Here is a 21,872-nt window from a genome sequence, read left to right as displayed (position 1 = left end):
TGTCTGACCGCACACTTATATGAAAAATATACTGATTCACTTATTTTCTCGTCGGAGCTAATTCAATTAGCTTTACTTGATGCGTGGCATTCATAAACCGTTTCTCAGAGGTCCTTTGTGTTGGGGACTAGAACACAAAATAATCCATGATGCCTCCGTAGACCATAAACCGAGGCCATTGGTAATTAGGTATGTGAGTGATACAACTGTAATCCAAACACTACGCGTTTAAGGGAAACATCTATTTGCTACATGGAAACACATTTGTCCCGTTTTCCCTTCAGCTTCCTTCTTCATCGGACTTGATACGGCTAGACATGGAACTCATGCTACTACCCATGCACCCTATAGAAGCTATCCTTAACTTATCCAAACAAATCCATGTTGAATCTGTCCTCCACTATACAAAGTGACTGACAAGCTATAGATGCTGTATAGAATACGCCGTGGCAATCAGCTGAGAGCAGACAAACGTAATCGAAGGACACCGATATTGATGAGTTTATTTTGTTAGAAATGGAATAGTTTGTATAGGATGAATGCTGTACACATCAGGGCTAAAAAAGAGGGCTTTCCCAGTAGAACATGCTACTCTATAGACCTCTAGACCTCTACTGCAGTCTCCCATTGGTCAGTAATAGACTGTGGGAACGAACACCTTATTAGACTGGAAGGCTCGGTTTTGGTTAATCCTGTCTCCAGATTTAGGATTTGTGCATTTAGGACATGCTGCCTACACAGCATTTTGTCTTCATTTTAGTCAGCCAAAGAAGAAAAATGTCTAAATGGATTACTCTTTCTCATTTCCTGTTGTCGTGCGCCTTACAAAATGCAAAACGTATTCTTTCATAAAAAAAATTAGATGCCAGTAACTGACATGATTTGTCAGGAATGTGTTTCCTAAAGTGTTGTATTCTTATGCTACAGTATGTGGTTGAGTTTCACACTTCTATCCTCTTCAAATATTTTTGATGTGATCATGCATTGATTATTTTGATGCATTGATTATCTTCAGCGCTATGATGTGTGTTCGTACCTGTGACTTCCCTTTTTACATTAGTGAGCATAGTGGGGCGTGAGGTGGGTGTCATTCGGCTATGAGGGGCTGTAGTCATACCTGGTTCACCCCCATAGATGTCCAGCATGCTGCTACTGAGCACCTGGAGAGGAGAGGAGAGGAGAGGAGAGGAGAGGAGAGGAGAGGAGAGGAGAGGAGAGGAGAGGAGAGGAGAGGAGAGGAGAGGAGAGGAGAGGAGAGGAGAGGAGAGGAGAGGAGAGGAGAGGGATGTCAGGGAATGGTTGAACACAGACACATAGATACAGAGAGAACATTTCATTCAGACTCAGCGACCTCAAGTTCACAAAGTCATTGAAACTTTTGGAAGCAGGTTGACTTTGGCTCATTTGAAAGCTTTGAAAGTGTAACAGGAATTTGTAAGGTTTCAGATGAGGTTGGGTGTGAGGGCAATCATTGCACTGTTGGCAGTCCTGTCGCCTTTCAGCCTTCAGGGCATTGCTTTTGTGTGATCCAGCAGGAGAGGCTAGCGGCCTCCATGTCTCCCGAACAGGGGCCCTGCCTGACCACAGCCTTGTCAGGGTCCCCTAAGGCCCTCTCAGGTCCTTCTCTGGGAGTACGACCTCGCTCCGTGCCCCCGTTTACTAGCCTAATAGTACCATTATCAGTGACCACTATGGCTACTCAGCTTGAAAGGGCCCCAGAACACAGAGGCGTCTGTGTGTTCAAAATAACACCCCACTGGATGAAAGCCGGGTCATAACCCACCCAAACAGACACCAAACTGTTTTTCTACGCCGCTTGTCCACTGTGAGAAAATAGGCATATGTTTTCCGAACAAGCGGGATAACTGCGGTCTCTTTTAGGGACTCTGTTGGAATGCAGAGGGATATATATGGGCTTCTGACACACACTGTATGCATGTCTAATCTTAGGGAGCTGTGTATTTCTAGGAATCCTACAAAAGCCGGCATAGATGCCACAAGCCATGTAAAGACAATTTGTCACTGTGCATGTGTGAAATTTAGTTCCTAGAGTAGTGTAGAAAGGGATAAGAATAGAGGTCAAGTTATGGGAGGGAGGGAGGGAGGGAGGGAAGGAGGGAGTGGGAGAGAAATAAGGAACTGCAGACATTTCAAAATTTGCAGTTGGTTTGCTTTGCCTGTAGATGGCTTTCTCTCTCTCATTATCTCTAACAGGGGAGGGGGGGGGTACTTATCAAAATGAAAGATTGCGACAGTCCCCCGACTGCTCACATCGTAATCACTTCAATCCGTTCCCATCTGTGTTCCTGGGATATGTTGACATGGCAAAACGACGTGATGCATCGTACTGTATGACTAATTAAAATGAATTGATCCATTTAAGCACGCTATCATTTCAGAACAAGCCCATCGGGAGTGTAGGCATTAACCCAATCCAATGCCTCACTGCCTCACGCTAAATCTCTCCTCCTCTCCCTTTTTTCTGGTCGCTCTGATCCTCACTCTCCACACCCCCTTCCCCCCTGTCTTGTCTTTCATGTACACACACACACACACACACACACCTCCGCTTTTCTGTCACCCTGTTTTTCTATGTGTGTGTTTGTGTGCATGCCTGCCTGCTTGCCTCTTTCCTGCCTGCTTGCCTCTTTCTGTCTCTCTCTATCGCTCTTCATCTCTCTCTATCTCTCTGTCACATTCAATGTTGTGGGGACACAATCTCCTTTAGTACCACATACCTCTGATCAGAATTCAGGTGTGGCTATAATCGTTACTCAAATGAGTCTTTGTCCGAGCATAAGCTCAAAGTTTTACAATTCCACTCCAGATATAATTTCCACTGGGGCTATTTGTCTCTGCTACCATCCAGGCATTTTCTTTCTAATGGAATGCCTAGTCTGAATAAGATATTTTTTGTCGTAGTAGATATCTAGCATAGTCTTGCCGTTCTGCCTCTGTCTTCTTGACTACCATTCCCAAACTCTCTGGTAGTGACCATGTAGGTCTTTCAGCAAAAAAGAAGAATCACAGACTTAGTGTTTATACTAATTAACACATTATTCTCACACTGTCATCATTTACCGTGTAGTTACGTGTAATGACATCACTTGCGGATTAATCTGTATTGTTCGGCAGCTTGAGAAATGTGAGAAATGCTTTAAGCCTCAACCCTGGTGAAATGAACTTTGACTCATCGGTGGACTTAATCTGACTTCACACAAAGCCAGCTCCTTTTTTCCCAAGCAAGTCGAGCCTGAAAGTTAATGTTTGGCAGAGGAAGTAGTTCTCACATCCCCCTTTAATGAAGTCAGTTAAGCAACTTAACTTTAAAGCTGAACTTGACTACTCAATATCTGCTCTTCGTGAGTTTCAAGAAGATCAAGGATCTTCTGGGAATCACCTCTGGATCAAGGAATCATGTCAGCAAGAGTCAATAGACAGAAACACCTGCATGTCCAAGGCATGGTTGCATTTCTTCTGTTTTTACCTTTAGTTTTGCAATTCAAATGAGTGTTTTTCCCTTTACATTCGCGCTTGATATAATAGTTAATAGGATAATTCATACTTACATTGTTTTGCATTATGATGCTAGGATCCATACAATCCAAGCCCCTGTCATTGAACCCGGATTCCAGGCTAATCAAGTCATCAATAACTTCATCCATTGGAAACTAAAAGAAAACAGTCAGGTTGTACCAGTTCAATTCAGATACATGACAACAGGTAATAAAAACGCTAGGTGGGCAAATGCTCTCGCTGTAATTCAATGTAACATTTCTATTTGCATCATTCAGAGGGAGAGACAGTTAGGATCCTAATCTAATAACAGACATTTCTTCACCACCATGCTGGAAGAGATCAGCCGCCATGGTGGGAACAAAATATTTGTTATCAAACTAGTTTCATCCTTAACAGGAGATTCTCTTTAGGAATTGAATCTCTGAAGTTATTGATGAGCATTTTAGAGAGAATGGGCGGGTCACTAGAGATAACTGAGTTGTTTACACAGCAGGTATCTCATGTCAAAGAGATTTAGGACTCCGTAATCAAACCTGCATTGTGTTATTAAATCACTATTTTAAAAATAAACCTACTAAATAAAGACACTGAGATAAAACAAACAAATAGCGGGATTGATTGAATCCCAACACTAAGTATCAAAGGTACAGTTGAAGTCAGAAGTGTACATACACTTAGGTTGAAGGCATTAAAACTCATTTTTCAACCACTCCACAAATGTCTTGTTATCAAACTATAGTTTTGGCAAGTTGGTTAGGACATCTACTTTGTGCATGACACAAGTCATTTTTCCAACAATTGTTTACAGACAGATTATTTCACCTATAATTCACTGTATCACAATTCCAGTGGGTCAGAAGTTTACATACACTAAGTTGACTGTGCCTTTAAACAGCTTGGAAAATTCCAGAAAATTATGTCATGGCTTTAGAAGCTTCTGATAGGCTGTTCAAACTCAGCGCCTTTTTCTTGACATCATGGGATAATCAAAAGAAATCAGCCAAGACCTCAGACAAAAAATTGTAGACCTCCACAAGTCTGGTTCATCCTTGGGAGCAATTTCCAAATGCCTGAAGATACCACGTTCATCTGTACGAACAATAATGCGCAAGTATAAACACCAAGGGACCACGCAGCCGTCATACCGCTCAGGAAGGAGACGCGTTCTGTCTGCTAGAGATGAACGTACATTGGTGCGAAAAGTGCAAATCAATCCCAGAACAACAGCAAAGGACCTTGTGAAGATGCTGGAGGAAACAGGTGCAAAGTATCTATATCCACAGTAAAACGAGTCCTACATTGACATAACCTGAAAGGCCGCTCAGTAAGGAAGAAGCCACTGCTCCAAAATCGCCATAAAAGCCAGACTACGGTTTGCAACTGCACATGGGGGATAAAGATCGTACTTTTTGGAGAAATGTCCTCTGGTCTGATGAAACAAATGGAACTGTTTAGCCATAATGACCATCGTTATGTTTGGAGGAAAAAGAGGGACGCCTGCAAGCCGAAGAACACCATCCCAACTGTGAAGCACAGGGGTGGCAGCATCATGTTGTGGGGGTGCTTTGCTGCAGGAGGGACTGGTGCATCATGAGGATAGAAAATTATGTGGGTATATTGAAGCAACATTTCAAGACATCAGTTAGGAAGTTAAATCTTGGTCGCAAATGGGTCTTCCAAATGGACAATGACCCCAAGCATACTTCCAAAGTTGTGGCAAAATGGCTTAAGGATAACAAAGTCAAGGTATTGGAGTGGCCATCACAAAGCCTTGACCTCAATCCCATAGAAAATGTGTGGGCAGGACTGAAAAAGCGTGTGCGAGCAAGGAGGCCTACAAACCTGACTGAGTTACACCAGCTCTGTCAGGAGGAATAGGCCAAAATTCACCCAACTTATTGTGGAAAGCTTGTGGAAGGCTACCCGAAATACTTGACCCAAGTTAAACAATTTAAAGGCGATGCTACCAAATACTAATTGAGTGTATGTTAACTTCTGACCCACTGGGAATGTGATGAAAGAAATAAAAGCTGAAATAAATCCTTCTCTCTACTATTATTCTGACATTTCACATTCTTAAAATAAAGTGGTGATCCTAACTGACCTAAGACAGGGAATTTTTTACTAGGATTAAATGTCAGTAATTGTGAAAAACTGAGTTTAAATGTATTTGGCTAAGGTGTATGTAAACTTCCGACTTCAACTGTACCACGATGAACACATACTGTTGTTGAAAATCAAAACGCTCACTCACCTCACTGTCATGGTTGGATGCCAGGGTCAGCAGTGTAACAGGGCTGCTGGGGGTGCTGCCATTGCTGAGGGGGGCCATGTGGCAGTTCCTCATCACTGGAACGGTGCCCAAGAGCTGCCCTCCCTGCCCAGTGGGGTGAGGGTGGCCCCCCTGTCCCCCGGACACCTTGGAACCCAGCGTCAGGTACTGCTTGACCTGCTGACTCTGGGCCTGGTGTAGGTGGAACTTTGAGCCCTCCAGGTGGCTCTGGACCTGTTCCATACAGACCTGAGATCAGTTATTGGGTAACACAACAGGCAACGGTTACTATGTAGTCTCAAATAACAGTTTAATGTTAGTATGCAATCTCAGACAGACATAAAAAATAAAAGTCACTGCTCAGTGCAGTCTCAGAGAGAGCACTGATAGTGTAGCAAGTCATGAGTCATGTTCCGTCAAATTGTTCTTAATCATGTTTTACCCCTGAATGCAAGACACATCCTTTTGACTTCTCAAGCAAATCAAGAACCAATCAAACTTTAGACAGGCAATAAGAAGATGATTTACCGCAAGTGTAAAAAGTTGTAACATTCAGTACAGCATTAGCAGATGTCCCAATGTACTACCGTATCCTTCAAATGTCTATGCCCCAAATGTATACACACACTATAGAACTACGACCAACTTACTAAACCAATTATGAATATGTCAACAAGTCTCCAAGTCGACTTCATTGGATTATGTATACTGTTGCTATTGAAACATGAATCCTTACATTGGAAACTCGGGCTCCGTCTCGCATCTTGTAGTAACTACAGTCACTTAAGTGTGGCATTCTCATCAGTCAGAGAGAGAACAACTGTCTTCAGGTCTGGTGTATTAGCTGTAGAGCAGCTCAAAGTAGCAGTAGGATTGTGGTTAAGAGGCTGCTATCCGGTGGCTGTCCTGGTGAGTTGATAGGTTGAGGACTGTCCCCTCCTGTCCTCAGTCTTTATAAACTTCTTAAGGCTCTGCACTAAATTTGCTAATTAGGCGAGAAGCCGGGCTATCCCTTAGTTTCCCTGCGTGATAATCACTTCAAACAGAGACTCATCAGATTACCCCCAGGTTTGATCCCAACAGGATATCTGCATATGTCTTTTGCCTATATTTCGACTAATTCAACGGGACCGCCCCGTTTCTGTTTGGGAGTTATTGGCCAATCACGATTGACCCCTAGTCCGGACTCTCTACGATCTCCTTCGGGGCGGGGGGGGGGGGGGGGGGGGGGGGGGTCTAGTAGTTGACTCTAGTACAATTGGTTCTTTCTTGTTCTTCTTTTTTTAAATAATTTTGGACGGCCATTTCTACCATGACCCCTCCTTTGGCCGTTCATTGTCTGTGAATTACTCTAAGAATAACCCGAGATGGACTATTCTGGACATGTGATGAAAGAGTTGTTTTACTCTTGTCTAGGGCTATAAAGGGGATCATTGTAGTCCTTTTTTTATTGGTTTACGGTTGCTTAAGTATTTTGAGAAGAATTGGTTGATTGATCATTGGGTTTTATTTTTCTCTACTATCAGTGAATTCCCATGAGATTTTCATGACTTTACCATAAACTGTTTGCCATGCTGGTTGAACTCCTGACAGTAAATGTTTGTCTGCTTTTAGCAGTAGCTTCTGGCTTTCTTCATCATTCCTCGTTTAATCAATACAGAGAAGAAACAACTCAGGTCAACTTAGGTCTGTACTCCAATTCTTGTCATCACACAGGAACATTCAGAATGACTTTTTTTTTAGCTCCAGACCGCAGCAGACAACTGTAACCACTTGCTCCCCTTTACTCCAATACTAGTAGCAACATCTTGAGGTTGTAAAAAAAAAAAAGGTCTGTACTACAAAACAAAAGTCCTAGAAGCATCTGATTTGACCACAGTCACAGATGCACACTTTGCACATAACGATAGTATAGAATCAGCATTTTTGGTCAACACTAGTGCTGTCGTCTGTCGTCCACATAGCTCACATAGAAGACTGGCCCTGCTCAGAATGGACTCACGCACGACAATACTGAACTTGTCACCAATGAAGAGAGAGCAAGTCTCATCGCTGGCAGCTAAGGGCTAAACAAGATGCCATTTGTTACTCAATCAACATTCTTCAAGAGCGGATGGAAAGACTGCAAGCGTACTACACTCAGCTTGTTGTCTGAAGAGACAGAGGTTGTCCTTGGATTAATAGCCTTCTCTCTACTGTACATGCAGCAGGAGACACGCCTATTAGGTCGTTAAGGGACCTCTAATTAGATTCCACCAAGTAATGCATCTTCTGTCACTAATGCGCGGCACGACAATGACAGAACTGTGCAAGAAGACAAGACACAATGCAGTTCACTAGGCACAGAAGAAGATATGACTGGAGAATCGGCGATGTAGACGTTTGTAAATTACTTTGACACTCTTGAAAATGGAAGAGTTTGTGTTTGTCCTTTTCCACTTGTTGGAACTGATTGTGACGTCCCTTCTTTCATTCATTGGATTGTCGTGATTAGAGCCATATATTTAAAGAGTTAGGCCAACTTTTAGAATTGTGAATATTGTTCTAATTCAAATTGTTTAAATATTCCCCATGTAATGTTAATGGAGAGCTAACATGGCTGCCATAGAATGTTGAAGTGTCATGTAAATGCATCATCATTTATACAACGGCTGGGTCTAATTCTGGATGCTGATTGGTTAAAATCACATTCCAACCGGTGTCTATTTCACAAGTTACCACCAGCTAAAGCAATGATGTTGAAATGCCTATTTACTCTGTTCGAGCTCACTGCACAATCCACTGTCTCATCAGCCCAGCCAGGCAATTTATAAACTTGATGTCAACTATAAAAAGCATCTAGACATTATCTTCCATTTCTTTTATACTAGCATTTGGTTTTCAACAGCGGAGATTTATATAAACCTTGCTCTCGTTCTCTCCAACATTTGCAACATTGTTTCAATATTGAAATTCAATCTCCAGCTGTCCCATAGTAATGAACGTGTCGGGAGTTGGGACGAGACAGACAGTTTATCTCAGCCAGTCAAAATCATGAATCAGCTGGCATCATTTTTATGGATATATACAATGAAATGTCAATGGAAAATAAAGTGATTGTGTTAGCTGTGTTGTTGGCTAGCTCCTCTGAACAACAGTGTCCTGATGAGAGAACACATTTTCTATGCCAGGCGAAATCGCGCATCATTAGCTCGTTGTTATGGATGTATACAAACAAATAAATGTAACTAAAAAACAGCTTAAACAAATGCAAGTGCAGCTACTTTGCTGTTTGACGTGACTGTAAGTTAGCCGTAGTTGGCTAGCTAGCAAGCAAGGGATAAGAACATTGCCAGCCAGTATGGCAATGGAACATTTAGAACGAACAACTGGGTCGCATCCATAGATACTGAACAAAAAGACTGAACGACTGGGTCGCGTCCATAGATACTGAGCAAAAAAATTGAACGACTGGGTCGCGTCCATAGATACAGAACAAAAAGACTGAACGACTGGGTCTCATCCATAGATACAGAACAAAAAGACTGAACGACTGGGTCGCGTCCATAGATACTGAACAAAAAGACTGAACGACTGGGTCTCATCCATAGATACAGAACAAAAAGACTGAACGACTGGGTCGCGTCCATAGATACTGAACAAAAAGACTGAACGACTGGGTCTCATCCATAGATACAGAACAAAAAGACTGAACGACTGGGTCGCGTCCATAGATACTGAACAAAAAGACTGAACGACTGGGTCTCGTCCATAGATACAGAACAAAAAGACTGAACGACTGGGTCGCGTCTCTGGTAACCGAACCAATAGAACGAATGACCAGCCGGCTTGGGTAGCAACCTTAGATTTGTGTCGGGACTATATCTCGTGAAATAGTATGACTAAATAGTTAAAAATAAAAAATAAATATTTTAATATTTTGGTAACCCATTGTAAAAAAGTGATAATGCCCTCGAAGCCGGTGTTTGGAGAATATATTGGCACGGTTTTCTGGCTCGAGATAAAGTATCCTCCAAACAGTGGCTTCATTATCACTTAAGAAGAAACCGCATTGGCCCGACTCTCTAAATACTATATGGGTCTGGTTGTGATGAATGGAGGACGCACCCACACCCTCTATTGGTTTGGATATCGCTTAGAATTATTTCCTCCCATGTCAAAGTGACCCAAAATCATGTTTGTTTGTGCACTCGACCCATGCCATTATTCTGTCCCACTGTACAAAATACGTAGTTGAATGCTGTCCATGTCATTCCACTAGCATATACATCATCAAGCAGTATTTCTAACAGACATTGGCGCTGTAGATGAATGTCTGAGGCAGACATATTGTGTCCTCTCAATGCAGTTTGCTTATGATTGAATCAGAGCATAAATTTGTTGTTGTTTCGTTTGTTTTTCTAATGGCTGGTAGGGAGAACATCCATGAGAGCTTTGATTCCTATTAGGACAGCATCTATGCCCTCTTCATAACTTTGTTTTCACTGCTTAAGCCACTAAAACGAGGAATGTCTGACAGGCAGAGAAGAGAGAGACAACTCACTGATCTGATCCACGGATCACTCTGGGACTGACTCGTACTGTCTGCCTCCTACTTTGATGTATAACATACCGCATTTCTTCACACAACGTAGCTGTGATGGCATTGATAAAGAAAGTACATCACGTTTATGACATTTTCTGTCAGTTATGATAAATGAGAGTTAAATGGCATGCGCAGAACGTCAAAGTCAACACAAAAAAAACACGAATAATGTATGGACAGATTCAGGCATCCCATTAAATTAACTTTTATGATGAAGATGGTCATAAAAAGTTGGGATAAAGTCATTTTCAAGACGAAACTTGGTAAAACGATTTACATTCTAACAACATCAAGTAAGACAGCGCAAAAGTAACTAAGAACCTAATATCCGCTTTAAAATGTCAAAAGACATGAATTTATGTTTTTAACATATAAAAGTACTCTACAAACTAGACATAATATCCATACTCAAATCTACTTTAAATTGTGACAAAATTGCACTGATTTACCTCAGCATGTACTTTCTCCTTGAAGTCAGACAGTAGCCCTGCAGTAGCACAGTGATCTATGTATGGTCTTTGATGACACCTCTGTATGTCACAGAGCTCACTCCCAGGTAGATACTGTTCACTATTCTAGATAGCCAGCTGTTGTTTAACTCAGTTTCACTCTTACCCAAGTTCTTGTTTCACTTCAGAAAAATCTGGATTATGAAACACAGGGTTATTATTTCACTTGGACAGGCTTTGGCAATTCTGGACATAACCTTATAACCTCACAACTGTTGGGATTCATTTCTACTATGAATCCCACACTTTAGTGTTATATTGACCTACTTAACAAGCGTGGAGTATTTTGAAGTAACGCTACTACAGTAATGTCGTGCAGTAATGCTCTTTCTGTGGTGTAGATACAGACAGACATGTTCTCAGACATGGTTCCTGTGGATATGCTGAGCCAGCTGACCAGTTAATAGCTGTGACCACACATCTGAGATTGTATGGAGGAAGGAGAGATAATTCCACACTGAGTAGAATTGCCCTTTTTTGGAATGTCAGTCTTGAAGATCATGCTCTTTGGAGCTCTGTGTGTGTGTGTGTGTGTGTGTGTGCATGTGTAAGTAGTAAGTGAGTATTATATAGGTCACACAGAAAATGCCATTACAATACCCCCCCATACATAGACACGCCATCAACCAAACGATGCACTTACACATGTATCCAAGCTGCGAGTACCTCCATATACATACAGTATCCTGGGTGAGACTGCAGAGACCCTCTCTTCACCCTTTTTCACCCTCTTTCTCTTTCCCTATTTATCCCTCTCTTTCCCCCTCTCCTTTGCCTGCTGATGTCACCTACCGGCAGTATCTGGATCTCGGTCAGCGTGATCACTTTGACCACACAGGATCGACTCATGGCTCCGAGAGTGACGGCCGCCCCCCTACAGACACGTCTCAAGCAACAGAAGAGCGCTACCGTACTGTCTGCCTGTCAGGATCCCAGAAACAGAAAAAGGAGAAGAAGAGAGGTGCTGCCATGTCGTTCCAGGAAAGGAAGGTATGACACATCAGCTTTTTAGAGAGCAGGTCCGCTTCCTTTAAGTGTGTGTGGGCTTGCATGAGCCAAGCACTCGTTGCAAACCCTAACATTGGTTAGGAAAAGGCCTGACTGTGGCAGAAATACAGATGGCAGTTGGTCTGAAGCAGGCAGGGGGGATAAGTCTGTGTTCCTGCCTTCGACTTGCCACACTTTCCTGCCTGAAACACTTTCAGCTCTGATTAGTACATTCCCCCCAGGTTATCTCACTGACACTCACTTCCCCAGCAATTCCTTTACTACTACCACACACACACACACACACACACACACACACACACACACACACACACACACACACACACACACACACACACACACACACACACACACACACACACACACACACACACACACACACACACACACACACACACACACACACACACACAGGTCTCACTGGGCCTCCAAGACACTCACACACACAGACAGAGGACAGGCCACTGTTCTAACCCACGGACACAGTCAGAGAGTTTACTATGGAAACCCTTGGCAGGTCATTCAGAAGGCATTGTGCTTACCAGAACCTCTCTGTACCAGAAATACTGAGGACAGCAAAGTGGAAGCTTGTGTGACTTAACCTTTTGACCCTGAAGCATCAGATCATGTCAAAACAATCAGCGAAATGTCCAAGCCAACAAACACCTAGTCTGGGAAATGGATTCTTCCACATTTCAGCAGAAGCATTGGAGGAATGAGACTGATAGTATTTTTATTAAACGCTTTCTCTGCCAAATATTCTGCAAAAACATGTTCACTACCTCAGTCAATGTCAGTCTTATCAATGCTTGTGGTGATTGAACGCCCAAATAACTTTAGATACAGTTAAGTAAACGTATCGGAGCTGAATTTAAGTACAGCCTTCCCTGTAGCTCAGTTGGTAGAGCATGGTGTTTGTAACACCAGGGTTGTGGGTTCGATTCCCACAGGGGGCCAGCACAGAAAGAAAAAAAAATTATGAAATGTATGCATTCACTACTGTAAGTCGCTCTGGACAAGAGCGTCTGCTAAAATGTGAATGCAGTAAGGGTCAAATAGCATTACAATGATTACATTTCAAAAGAAGATGGTCTTTTACTTGACAAGTCAGTTAAGAACAAATTCTTATTTACAATGACAACCTAGGAACAGTGGGAACACTGAACTACCTTGTTCAGGGGCAGAACGTCAGATTTTTACTTTGTCAGCTCAGGGATTCAATCTAGCAACCTTTTGGTTACTGGCCAACGTTTTAACCACTAGGCTACCTGCCACCCCAGGGTACATGCTGCCTTTAGAGTGCATGCTTAACTTGACATTTAAATGCTCCATTAAAGTCATGTCTCGCAGTGTCGAAAAGACGCATATTGTTGTGAATTCTTTTTCTGGTGGGAGGCTTGTTTGTGACCTAATAAACACACATGTCTCTGGGCCTGAATGGTTCATGATTTTATTATTGTGGGAAATCCTTAAGCTGATACCGTTAGGCTGCTGGCCTTAGTGGAGTCGTTGTGTTGACTGACTGTTTTAATTATCTGAACAAATGAGCAGTCAAATTGAAATGACACTTTAGTTGATGTTTTAGTCTCATTTTGTTCTTCGTTTAGTGGACAGGAAGTTCTCAACTGGGAAGGAAGTTGGAGTTCTCAGACAAGTGCTTGTTCAGCTCTCTGTGTGTGTGTGTATGTGTATGTGTATGTGTGTATGTGTGTGTGTGTATGTGTGTGTGTGTGTGTGTGTGTGTGTGTCCTGGCTGACCATTTTCCATTCATCTTGGGGCCCATCCAGAACGCTCACCTTTGTTAGTCCCACACACCACAGCAGGTATATTTAAAACATGAGCAAAGGTACTTCCTGTAAGAGTTGGCCTGCTTCTGAGACAGACTTCAAAGTCCTGCTCCCACATCTAAGGGCTGTTTTATCCTGCTAGAAAAGGAATGCATAATAGCCGCTGCACCTCACTTTAATGATTCATATATAAATTAAATATTACAACCACTTTAACATCAGTGTTATATGTGTGCCTAACTGTTACCTTGAGCTTGATGTTGGTATAGGGGTGGCATGTGCCTGTACTGGAAATGTTGACCTTGTATTTGTATAAAAGAAAACGATCATATCGTACGTTTCTTTACAATACGCGTGTACAGTAGCCTACGGCATATGGGGAACAGAGGGATGTGTACTGTGTAGATGGATATAATGTTGATTGGTTTTAATGAAGACTTGCTTGTCCGTATCTATCACAATATCTACTGTACAACATAAAAAATGTGACAGCATGCAATAGATATTGTAAACTCTGATATGAGTGAATTAGGAACATCATTGCATTTCTCTAATCAGTATGAGCATGCCATATAATATAAGTGCACAGATTTTTTTACTCTAGATAAACCTATAATTAGCTAATTAGTGTCAATCTCTCTCTGTCCAACACATACCTTTCAGTTTCTGTTTAAATCATCCATAGGCTAAAGAGGTCATCAAACACTGAATGGCCATGTGGCTAACTAACAGTACCATCCACACATACACACATGCACACATACAGTACCAATCAAAAGTTTGGACACACCTACCCATTCAAGGGTTTTTTCATTATTTTAACTATTTCCTACATTGTGGAATAATAGTGAAGACATCAAAACTATTAAATACACACATGGAATCATGCATTAACCAAAAAGTGTTAAACAAATCAAAATATGTTTTCTATTTTTGATTCTTCAATGTAGCCACCCTTTGACTTGATACAGCTTTGCACACTCTTGGCATTCTCTCAACCAGCTTCACCTGGAATGCATTTCCAACAGTCTTGAAGAAGTTCCTCTGCTGTCCAACTCATTCCAATCCATCACTCCATCCCTCCATCACTCTCCTTCTTGGTCAAATAGCCCTTACACAGCCTGGAGGTGTGTTTTGGGTCATTGTCATGATGAAAAACAAATGATAGTCCCACTAAGCGCAAACCAGATGGGATGGCGTATCGCTGCAGAATGCTGTAGTAGCCATGCTGGTTAAGTGTGCCTTGAATTCTAAATAAATCACTGACAGTGTCACCAGCAAAGCACCCCCACACCATCACACCTCCTCCTCCATGCTTCAAGGTGGGAACCACACATGTGGAGATCATCCGTTCACCTACTCTGTGTCTCACAAAGACATGGCGGTTGGAACCAAAAATCTCAAATTTGGACTCATCAGACCAAAGGACAAGCAAGTCTCTTCTTATTACTGGTGTCCTTTAGTAGTGGTTTCTTTGCAGCAATTCGACCATGAAGGCCTAATTCACGCAGTCTCCTCTGAATAGTTGATGTTGAGATGTGTCTGTTACTTGAACTCTGTGAAGCATTTATTTGGGCTGCAATCTGAGGTGCAGTTAACTCTAATGAACTTATCCTCTGCAGCAGAGGTAACTCTGGGTCTTCCTTTCTTGTGGCGGTCCTCGTGAGAGCCAGTTTCATCATAGCTCTTGATGGTTTTTGCAACTGAACTTGAAGAAACTTTCAAAGTTCTTGAAATGTTTTGAATTGACTGACCTTCATGTCTTAAAGTAATGATGGACTGTCATTTCTCTTTGCTTATTTAAACTGTTCTTGCCATAATATGGACTTGGTCTTCTACCAAGTAGGGCTATCTTCTGTATATCCCCCCTACCTTGTCACAACAACTGATTGGCTCAAACGCATTAAGAAGGAAAAAAAATCCACAAATGAACTTTTAACAGGGCACACCTGTTAGTTGAAATGCATTCCAGGTGACTACCTCATGAAGCTGGTTGAGAGAATGCCAAGAGTGTGCAAAACTGTCATCAAGGCAAAGGGTGGTTACTTTGAAGAATCTCAAATATAAAATCTATTTTGATTTGTTTAACACACACACACACGCTCATACACACACACAAATCGAGACTTTTGAATAAGAGGAGCAGCAACTTTACAAACAATTTAATACACTTCTAATAGGTTCATAGGTTGGAGAGGGGAGATGAATGAGACAGTTCTTCTTTAGTCATTTCGCAGGAGATGCAATTACAGCGAAATGGAGTAATGCGATTTTCGCTCTTAAATCAATTAGCCCGGTCCTTCCCTGTCATGGATGACAAGAGGCTGTTCACAGGGACACCTGGGAGCTAAGGCATCTAAGGTCATCCTCCTCCTTCCCTGCATCCTTCTCTTTGCTACTGCTTAAATGACAGAGATTAGAAGCTAGCAGTGCCAACGAGAGTGGTGCCTGTAATGTTCTCCCTGTGATAGTCCTGCCTTGAACTAGGGTAATGAGCTGCTATAGTAGGGGAGAACCGGGCCGAAAATAACACCACATTTTTTTCCCTAATTACTCAGAGATCGATAGAGCTAGAGACACCATATTTTATGACAACTTACGTATATGTCCTCTACCATTAGCAACTGTAATTTCATTTCTAGGGTAAATGAGTTTAAATGAAATAGACCGAGAACAGAACAACTGCACCGTTACTTTTGTACCTGCCGGCGGGGCGGGAGTAACAGAGCTTTGGGACAGATTAACAGCGGGCGAGAAGTGCACAATATCGGTCTTATCTCCATGCTTCTGGTTAGTAATGCTCGTTACGTTCAACAAATGTACCATCAGCCATAATTTCATGTTTATGTCGATTTGAACAATTAATGCTATAGGTTCATAATTTATGAAAACGAACAATGTGTCAATATCGCAATGTTGCGCAACCACAATATTTTGCCTTCCGATATTAATCCGATTCAAATGTATCCCATAATTCATGTTAACCATCATTTTCACACTTTGATGGGGATGTAGTAGGAGATGTTTTTCACCATTTTCAATCAATATTCATGCTTAGCCCTACCAATCAGGTGATCTCCAGCTTGTCATGTCTTGATAGAATAAAACATCTTTATTCTCTTTGCAGCCAGGCAGACATAAAGACAGACAGACCCAGGTCATAGTAATATGCTTAATTACACTGTATATGGGTTGAATGGGGTTTTCAGGTGTTTTATTCACTATGTTGTAGAAAATGATGAGATGCTACTGAAAGGCTGTTAAAATGCTGCTGATAGTCTACAAATAGTTTGTTGACCACCTGTAGATGAGCTACAGACACGCCAACAGACGTGCAGTTGACATGTTACTGGTGGACTTCAGATAGATTGTAGAGTATCTACAGATGAACTATCCAAATAAAGTGCTACTGATTAGAGAAGCATGATCAACTGCAACAACACAATTTGAGAGCTCAGAATGTCCCCTCAGTGTCCATCTTACCTTTAGCAGACGCTCTTATCCAGCGCAATTAGGGTAAAGTGCCTTGCTCAAGGGCACATCAACAGATTTTTCACCTAGTCAGCTCGGGGATTCAAACCAGCACCCTTCTGGTTACTGGCCCATCGCTCTTAACCACTAGGCTACCATGAAGTGGCCATAGTTGTTCTTGTCATTACACAAGCACGAGTAGCTTCAACTTCAGGAAGTAATAGTGTGAAAAATCTGAATCATAAACCTCCCTGATGGCACTCACCTCCCCTGGATTCACAAAATGGTCATCTCCTGCCACATGACTCCTCCATCCTTCCTGACCCTCAGACACAAAGCTGCCCAGCGCCGCAGAGCAGTGGCCTATGGGTAAACTGCTGTGTCTGTGTCTGCGGTTTTGAAGGGCATCTTTATCGCTAACCATGGCTGACCACTAGGTTGACTACTGGTCTGTGACTAAATGGATCCTCTTTATTGTCATCCTCTGGGTGATGTTAAGAGAAGTGGTATTGCAGGCTTCTTTAATCTGTGTTTTGGCAGAGAGGGAAGGGGAGTACAGAGCTGTCACTTCTGTAACATTGAGGTCCTAAGATATGCACTCAGTAAAGAGATGTCTATACTGTCACTCAAGTAGGGTACAATTTCATAGGACAAATGTACCCACGTTTTTTTCACTTCCAAGAAGATACCAGCCTATAGAGGAGGCTGGTGGGATGAGCTATAGGAGGATGGGTTCATTGTAATGGCTGGAATGAATCCATGGAATGGTATCAAACTGATCAAACACATGCAAACCACATTGACGCCGTTCCATTAATTCCATTCCAGGTATTACAATGAGCCCATCCTCCTATAGCTCATCCCACCAGCCTCCGCTGCTGTATGATATATTGGATATTTTCTTAAGTAGATGTTCCGATAGCAAAGTGGTAGTCTGAAAAGAATGCATGTCAAAAGCAGACTGAATACTGTCATTGTAGTACTGTATACCTAACGCAATGATACTTTCACTGATGGCCTTTCCATTGGCGAAATCTATTTTCACAGATTGATTGAATTTGAAGGGGAAAAAGTGAAATACTATATCTTATTGTAACCACCACCATTTCATTGTTCTACTTTATTTAATATTTTACCACGCTCAGAGTGTTCTTATTATCTTATTACCTCACATACCAGATTTGTTTTTGTCATAAGCATTTTATGCTGTCTTTTTACATTTTTTATTTAACCTTTATTTAACCTTTAACTAGGCAGGTCAGTTAAGAACAGAATCTTATTTACAATGACGTCCTACCAAGAGGCAAAGGGCCTCCTGTGGGGACAGGGCTGGAATAAAAATGTTTTAGGACAAAACACACATCACGATAAGAGAGATACCACAACACTACACAAAGAGAAACCTAAGACAACACAGCACGGTAGCAACACAACATGACAACAACACGTGGCAGCAGCACAAATATGGTACAAACATTGTCTAATTGATTCTATATAGGCAGTCAATATAGTTGAAGTCGGAAGTTTACATACACCTTAGCCAAATTTTTCACAATTCCTGACATTTAATCCTAGTAAAAATTCTCTGTCTTAGGTCAGATAGGATCACAACTTTATTTTAAGAATGTGAAATGTCAGAATAATAGTAGAGAGAATGATTTATTTCAGCTTTTATTTCTTTCATCACATTCCCAGTGGGTCAGAAGTTTACATACACTCAATTAGCATTTGGTAGCATTGCCTTTAATTGTTTAACTTGGGTCAAATGTTTCGGGTAGCCTTCCACAAGCTTCACCCACAATAAGTTGGGTGAATTTTGACTTTGTTGTCCTTAAGCCATTTTGACACAACTTTGGAAGTATGCTTGGGGTCATTGTCCATTTGGAAGACCCATTTGTGACCAAGCTTTAACTTCCTGACTGATGTCTTGATGTTGCTTCAATATATCCGCATCATTTTCCTACCTCATGATGCCATCTATTTTGTGAAGTGCACCAGTCCCTTCTGCAGCAAAGTACCTCTACTACATGATGCTGCCACCCCCGTGCTTCACGGTTGGGATGGTGTTCTTTGGCTTGCAAGCCTCCCCCTTTTTCCTCCAAACATAACGATGGTCAATATGGCCAAACAGTTAAATTTTTGTTTTATCAGACCAGAGGACATTTCTCCAAAAAGTACAATCTTTGTCCCCATGTGCAGTTGCAAACCATAGTCTGGCAGTTTTGGAGCAGCGGCTTCTTCCTTGCTGAGCGGCCTTTCAGGTTATGTCGATATAGGACCCGTTTTACTGTGGATATAGATACTTTTGTACCTGTTTCCTCCAGCATCTTCACAGGATACTTTGCTGTTGTTCTGGGATTGATTTGCACTTTTCGCACCAAAGTACGATCATCTCTAGGAGACAGAACGCGTCTTCTTGTTGAGAGGTATGATGGCTGCGTGGTGCCATGGTGTTTATACTTGCATACTATTGTTTGTACAGATGAACGTGGTACCTTCAGGCGTTTGGAAATTGCTCCCAAGGATGAACCAGACTTGTGGAGGTCTACAATTGTTTTCTGAGGTCTTGGCTGATTTCTTTTGATTTTCCCATGATGTCAAGCAAAGAGGCACTGAGTTTGAAGGTAGGCCTTGTAATACATCCACAGGTACATATCCAATTGACTCAAATTATGTCAATTAGCCTATCAGAAGCTTCTAAAGCCATGACATAATTTTCTGGAATTTTCCAAGCTGTTTAAAGGCACAGTCAACTTAGTGTATGTAAACTTCTGACCCACTGGAATTGTGATACAGTGAATTGTAAGTGAAATAATCTGTCTGTAAACAACTGTTGGAAAAATGACTTGTGTCATGCACAAAGTAGATGTCCTAACCGACTTGCCAAAACTATAGTTTGTTAACAAGACATTTGTGGAGTGGTTGAAAAATGAGTTTTAATGACTTCAACCTAAGTGTATGTACACTTCTGACTTCAACTGTATATGATCTTCTCTATGTCTAGAGTCTATAGCCTACAGTATATCTTCAGTTTTTACATTGTTGTGCTGATAGTCAGGCTGAACACAATGCTTTACTGAAGGGTTCAGTCAGGCTGAACCCTTCACTTTATAGCTGCCTAGGCCATACCTACTCTAAACCTCAAACCTTATATTTAATCACTAATGGGTTTATACCTGATCAAAAAATAGGTTTTAACCAACCCTTCTTATTTCAGGAACATTTAGGAAAACAATGACTGCAGACCATCCTAGCTTCCACTCAGAGTAGAAAGCGATCCGATAGAGGTAAGAGAATGGAAAGCAATTGGTCCGTTTTGCACCAAATGTCAGGGTAGATGAAATGAGAGGGAACTATTAGCTGGCCTGTCATGGCTGTCTGGTTCTGGGAAGCTCATGCTGCTTTCCTATTGTTTTGATTTATAATCTACTCTGTGACTGAGGGAGAAAAGCTGACAGCTCACAAAAATGGTTTCATTCCGACCAGGGTGATATTTACTGCGTGTTGTGAATCATCTTTCATTGATTCCTCCTATATCAGAGTTACTAAAAGCAGCCCTGCCTGGCTTATAACGTGCAGACTGGAGATAAAAAAAAAATCTACGCTGGTCGCATCCCTGCCTTACCTCCTCCTTCAGCTGACCTTTTGGATCTCCCTGGAGTAAAATCCGCCCCCAAAGTTTTGAAAGTGCACATTAAGTATATATGTAGGCTAAATCTGCAAGCCACTGTTCAAAACCTTTCACTCAATATATTCATTACGCCCCCCAATCTGATTGTGGGAAATCAAATAATGCAATAGCTGTTTAATGAGAACTAAGCAGAACATTTGATCAACTTTGACCTTACAGGAACAAATAATATGTGGTTTGTGTGTGGCGGACAAAGACGCGTTTGTCCTGAGAGTCTTTGGTCCCCTGGCGTCGCACAGTTGGATGTTTATAGAGGGGGACGGGGGAGAGGGTGACAGAGCGCACGCGCGCACGGGAGAGGACCTGTGCTACCCAGAGGCACCCAGGCTGAGGTTAGAACCGACCGTGAGCCTGAGGAGTAAAGGATAAGGGGGAGGAGGTTGAATACTGTCCCCTGTCTGGTTACGAGGTCAGTCTGGTGGTTTCTGTGCTCTGGTAATAGAAGCAAGGGGGTAAGTTAACCCACATACAAGGGTAAAGCAATTAGGATTTAAGAACAGTTGCCAGATCATAAATTAAAATCATTATTGTGGTTATGCTCACAAGACACTGTTTGACAGTACCCAGATAATGTGAAGGCGTTATACGTATAAAAGGTCCATAAGTCATCTTAACAGCTTGACATTCCGACACACACAACAGCACATAAATCTCAATGCTGGCATTGCATGGCCCAGCTAAATGTTGTTTACACATAATCATCCATCACAGCCACTTTTATACACTTCTATTAGCCTTGTTAAATCTGATACATGCCATGTGTCAGACAAATACTGTGACAAAAATGTCTTACCCAAGAGAATAATGACTGGATATACATTTTACAAGATCATCACAATCCCATTGCTCCGGGGATTTGTTGTTATGGGTCACACTCTTAGTAACCCATATGCCTTCAGAAAGGATTCACGCCCCTTGACTTTTTCCATATTTTGTTGTTACAGCCTGAATTTAAAATGGATTACATTTACATGTTCTTTTGTTGCTGGCCTACACACAATACCCCACAATGTCAAAGTGGAATTATGT

General features: G+C 41.9%; 1 protein-coding gene across 8 annotated transcripts in view; it reads right to left on the bottom strand.

Moving 5' to 3' along the window:
- LOC115180308 (transcription factor EC) overlaps positions 1-21,872 on the bottom strand; it is a 56,811-nt gene that overhangs the window by 6,792 nt on the left and 28,147 nt on the right. For 2 of the 8 annotated variants that reach the window (XM_029742300.1, XM_029742301.1), the window contains exons 3-5: positions 5,774-6,025; positions 3,570-3,671; positions 1,118-1,160 (exon numbers count right to left, since the gene is read on the bottom strand). In XM_029742300.1, the coding sequence (XP_029598160.1) occupies positions 1,118-1,160; positions 3,570-3,671; positions 5,774-6,025 (397 nt within the window). Of the gene's footprint in view, positions 1-1,117; positions 1,161-3,569; positions 3,672-5,773; positions 6,041-6,527; positions 6,849-10,825; positions 11,006-11,677; positions 11,864-21,872 lie in introns of those variants that run through there. The other 6 variants (XM_029742303.1, XM_029742305.1, XM_029742306.1 and 3 more) reach the window with 6 other exon arrangements.

This window comes from Salmo trutta, chromosome 40, assembly GCF_901001165.1.
Source record: "Salmo trutta chromosome 40, fSalTru1.1, whole genome shotgun sequence".
Lineage (NCBI taxonomy): Eukaryota > Metazoa > Chordata > Actinopteri > Salmoniformes > Salmonidae > Salmo > Salmo trutta.
This window is presented reverse-complemented; position numbering and strand designations above follow the sequence as displayed.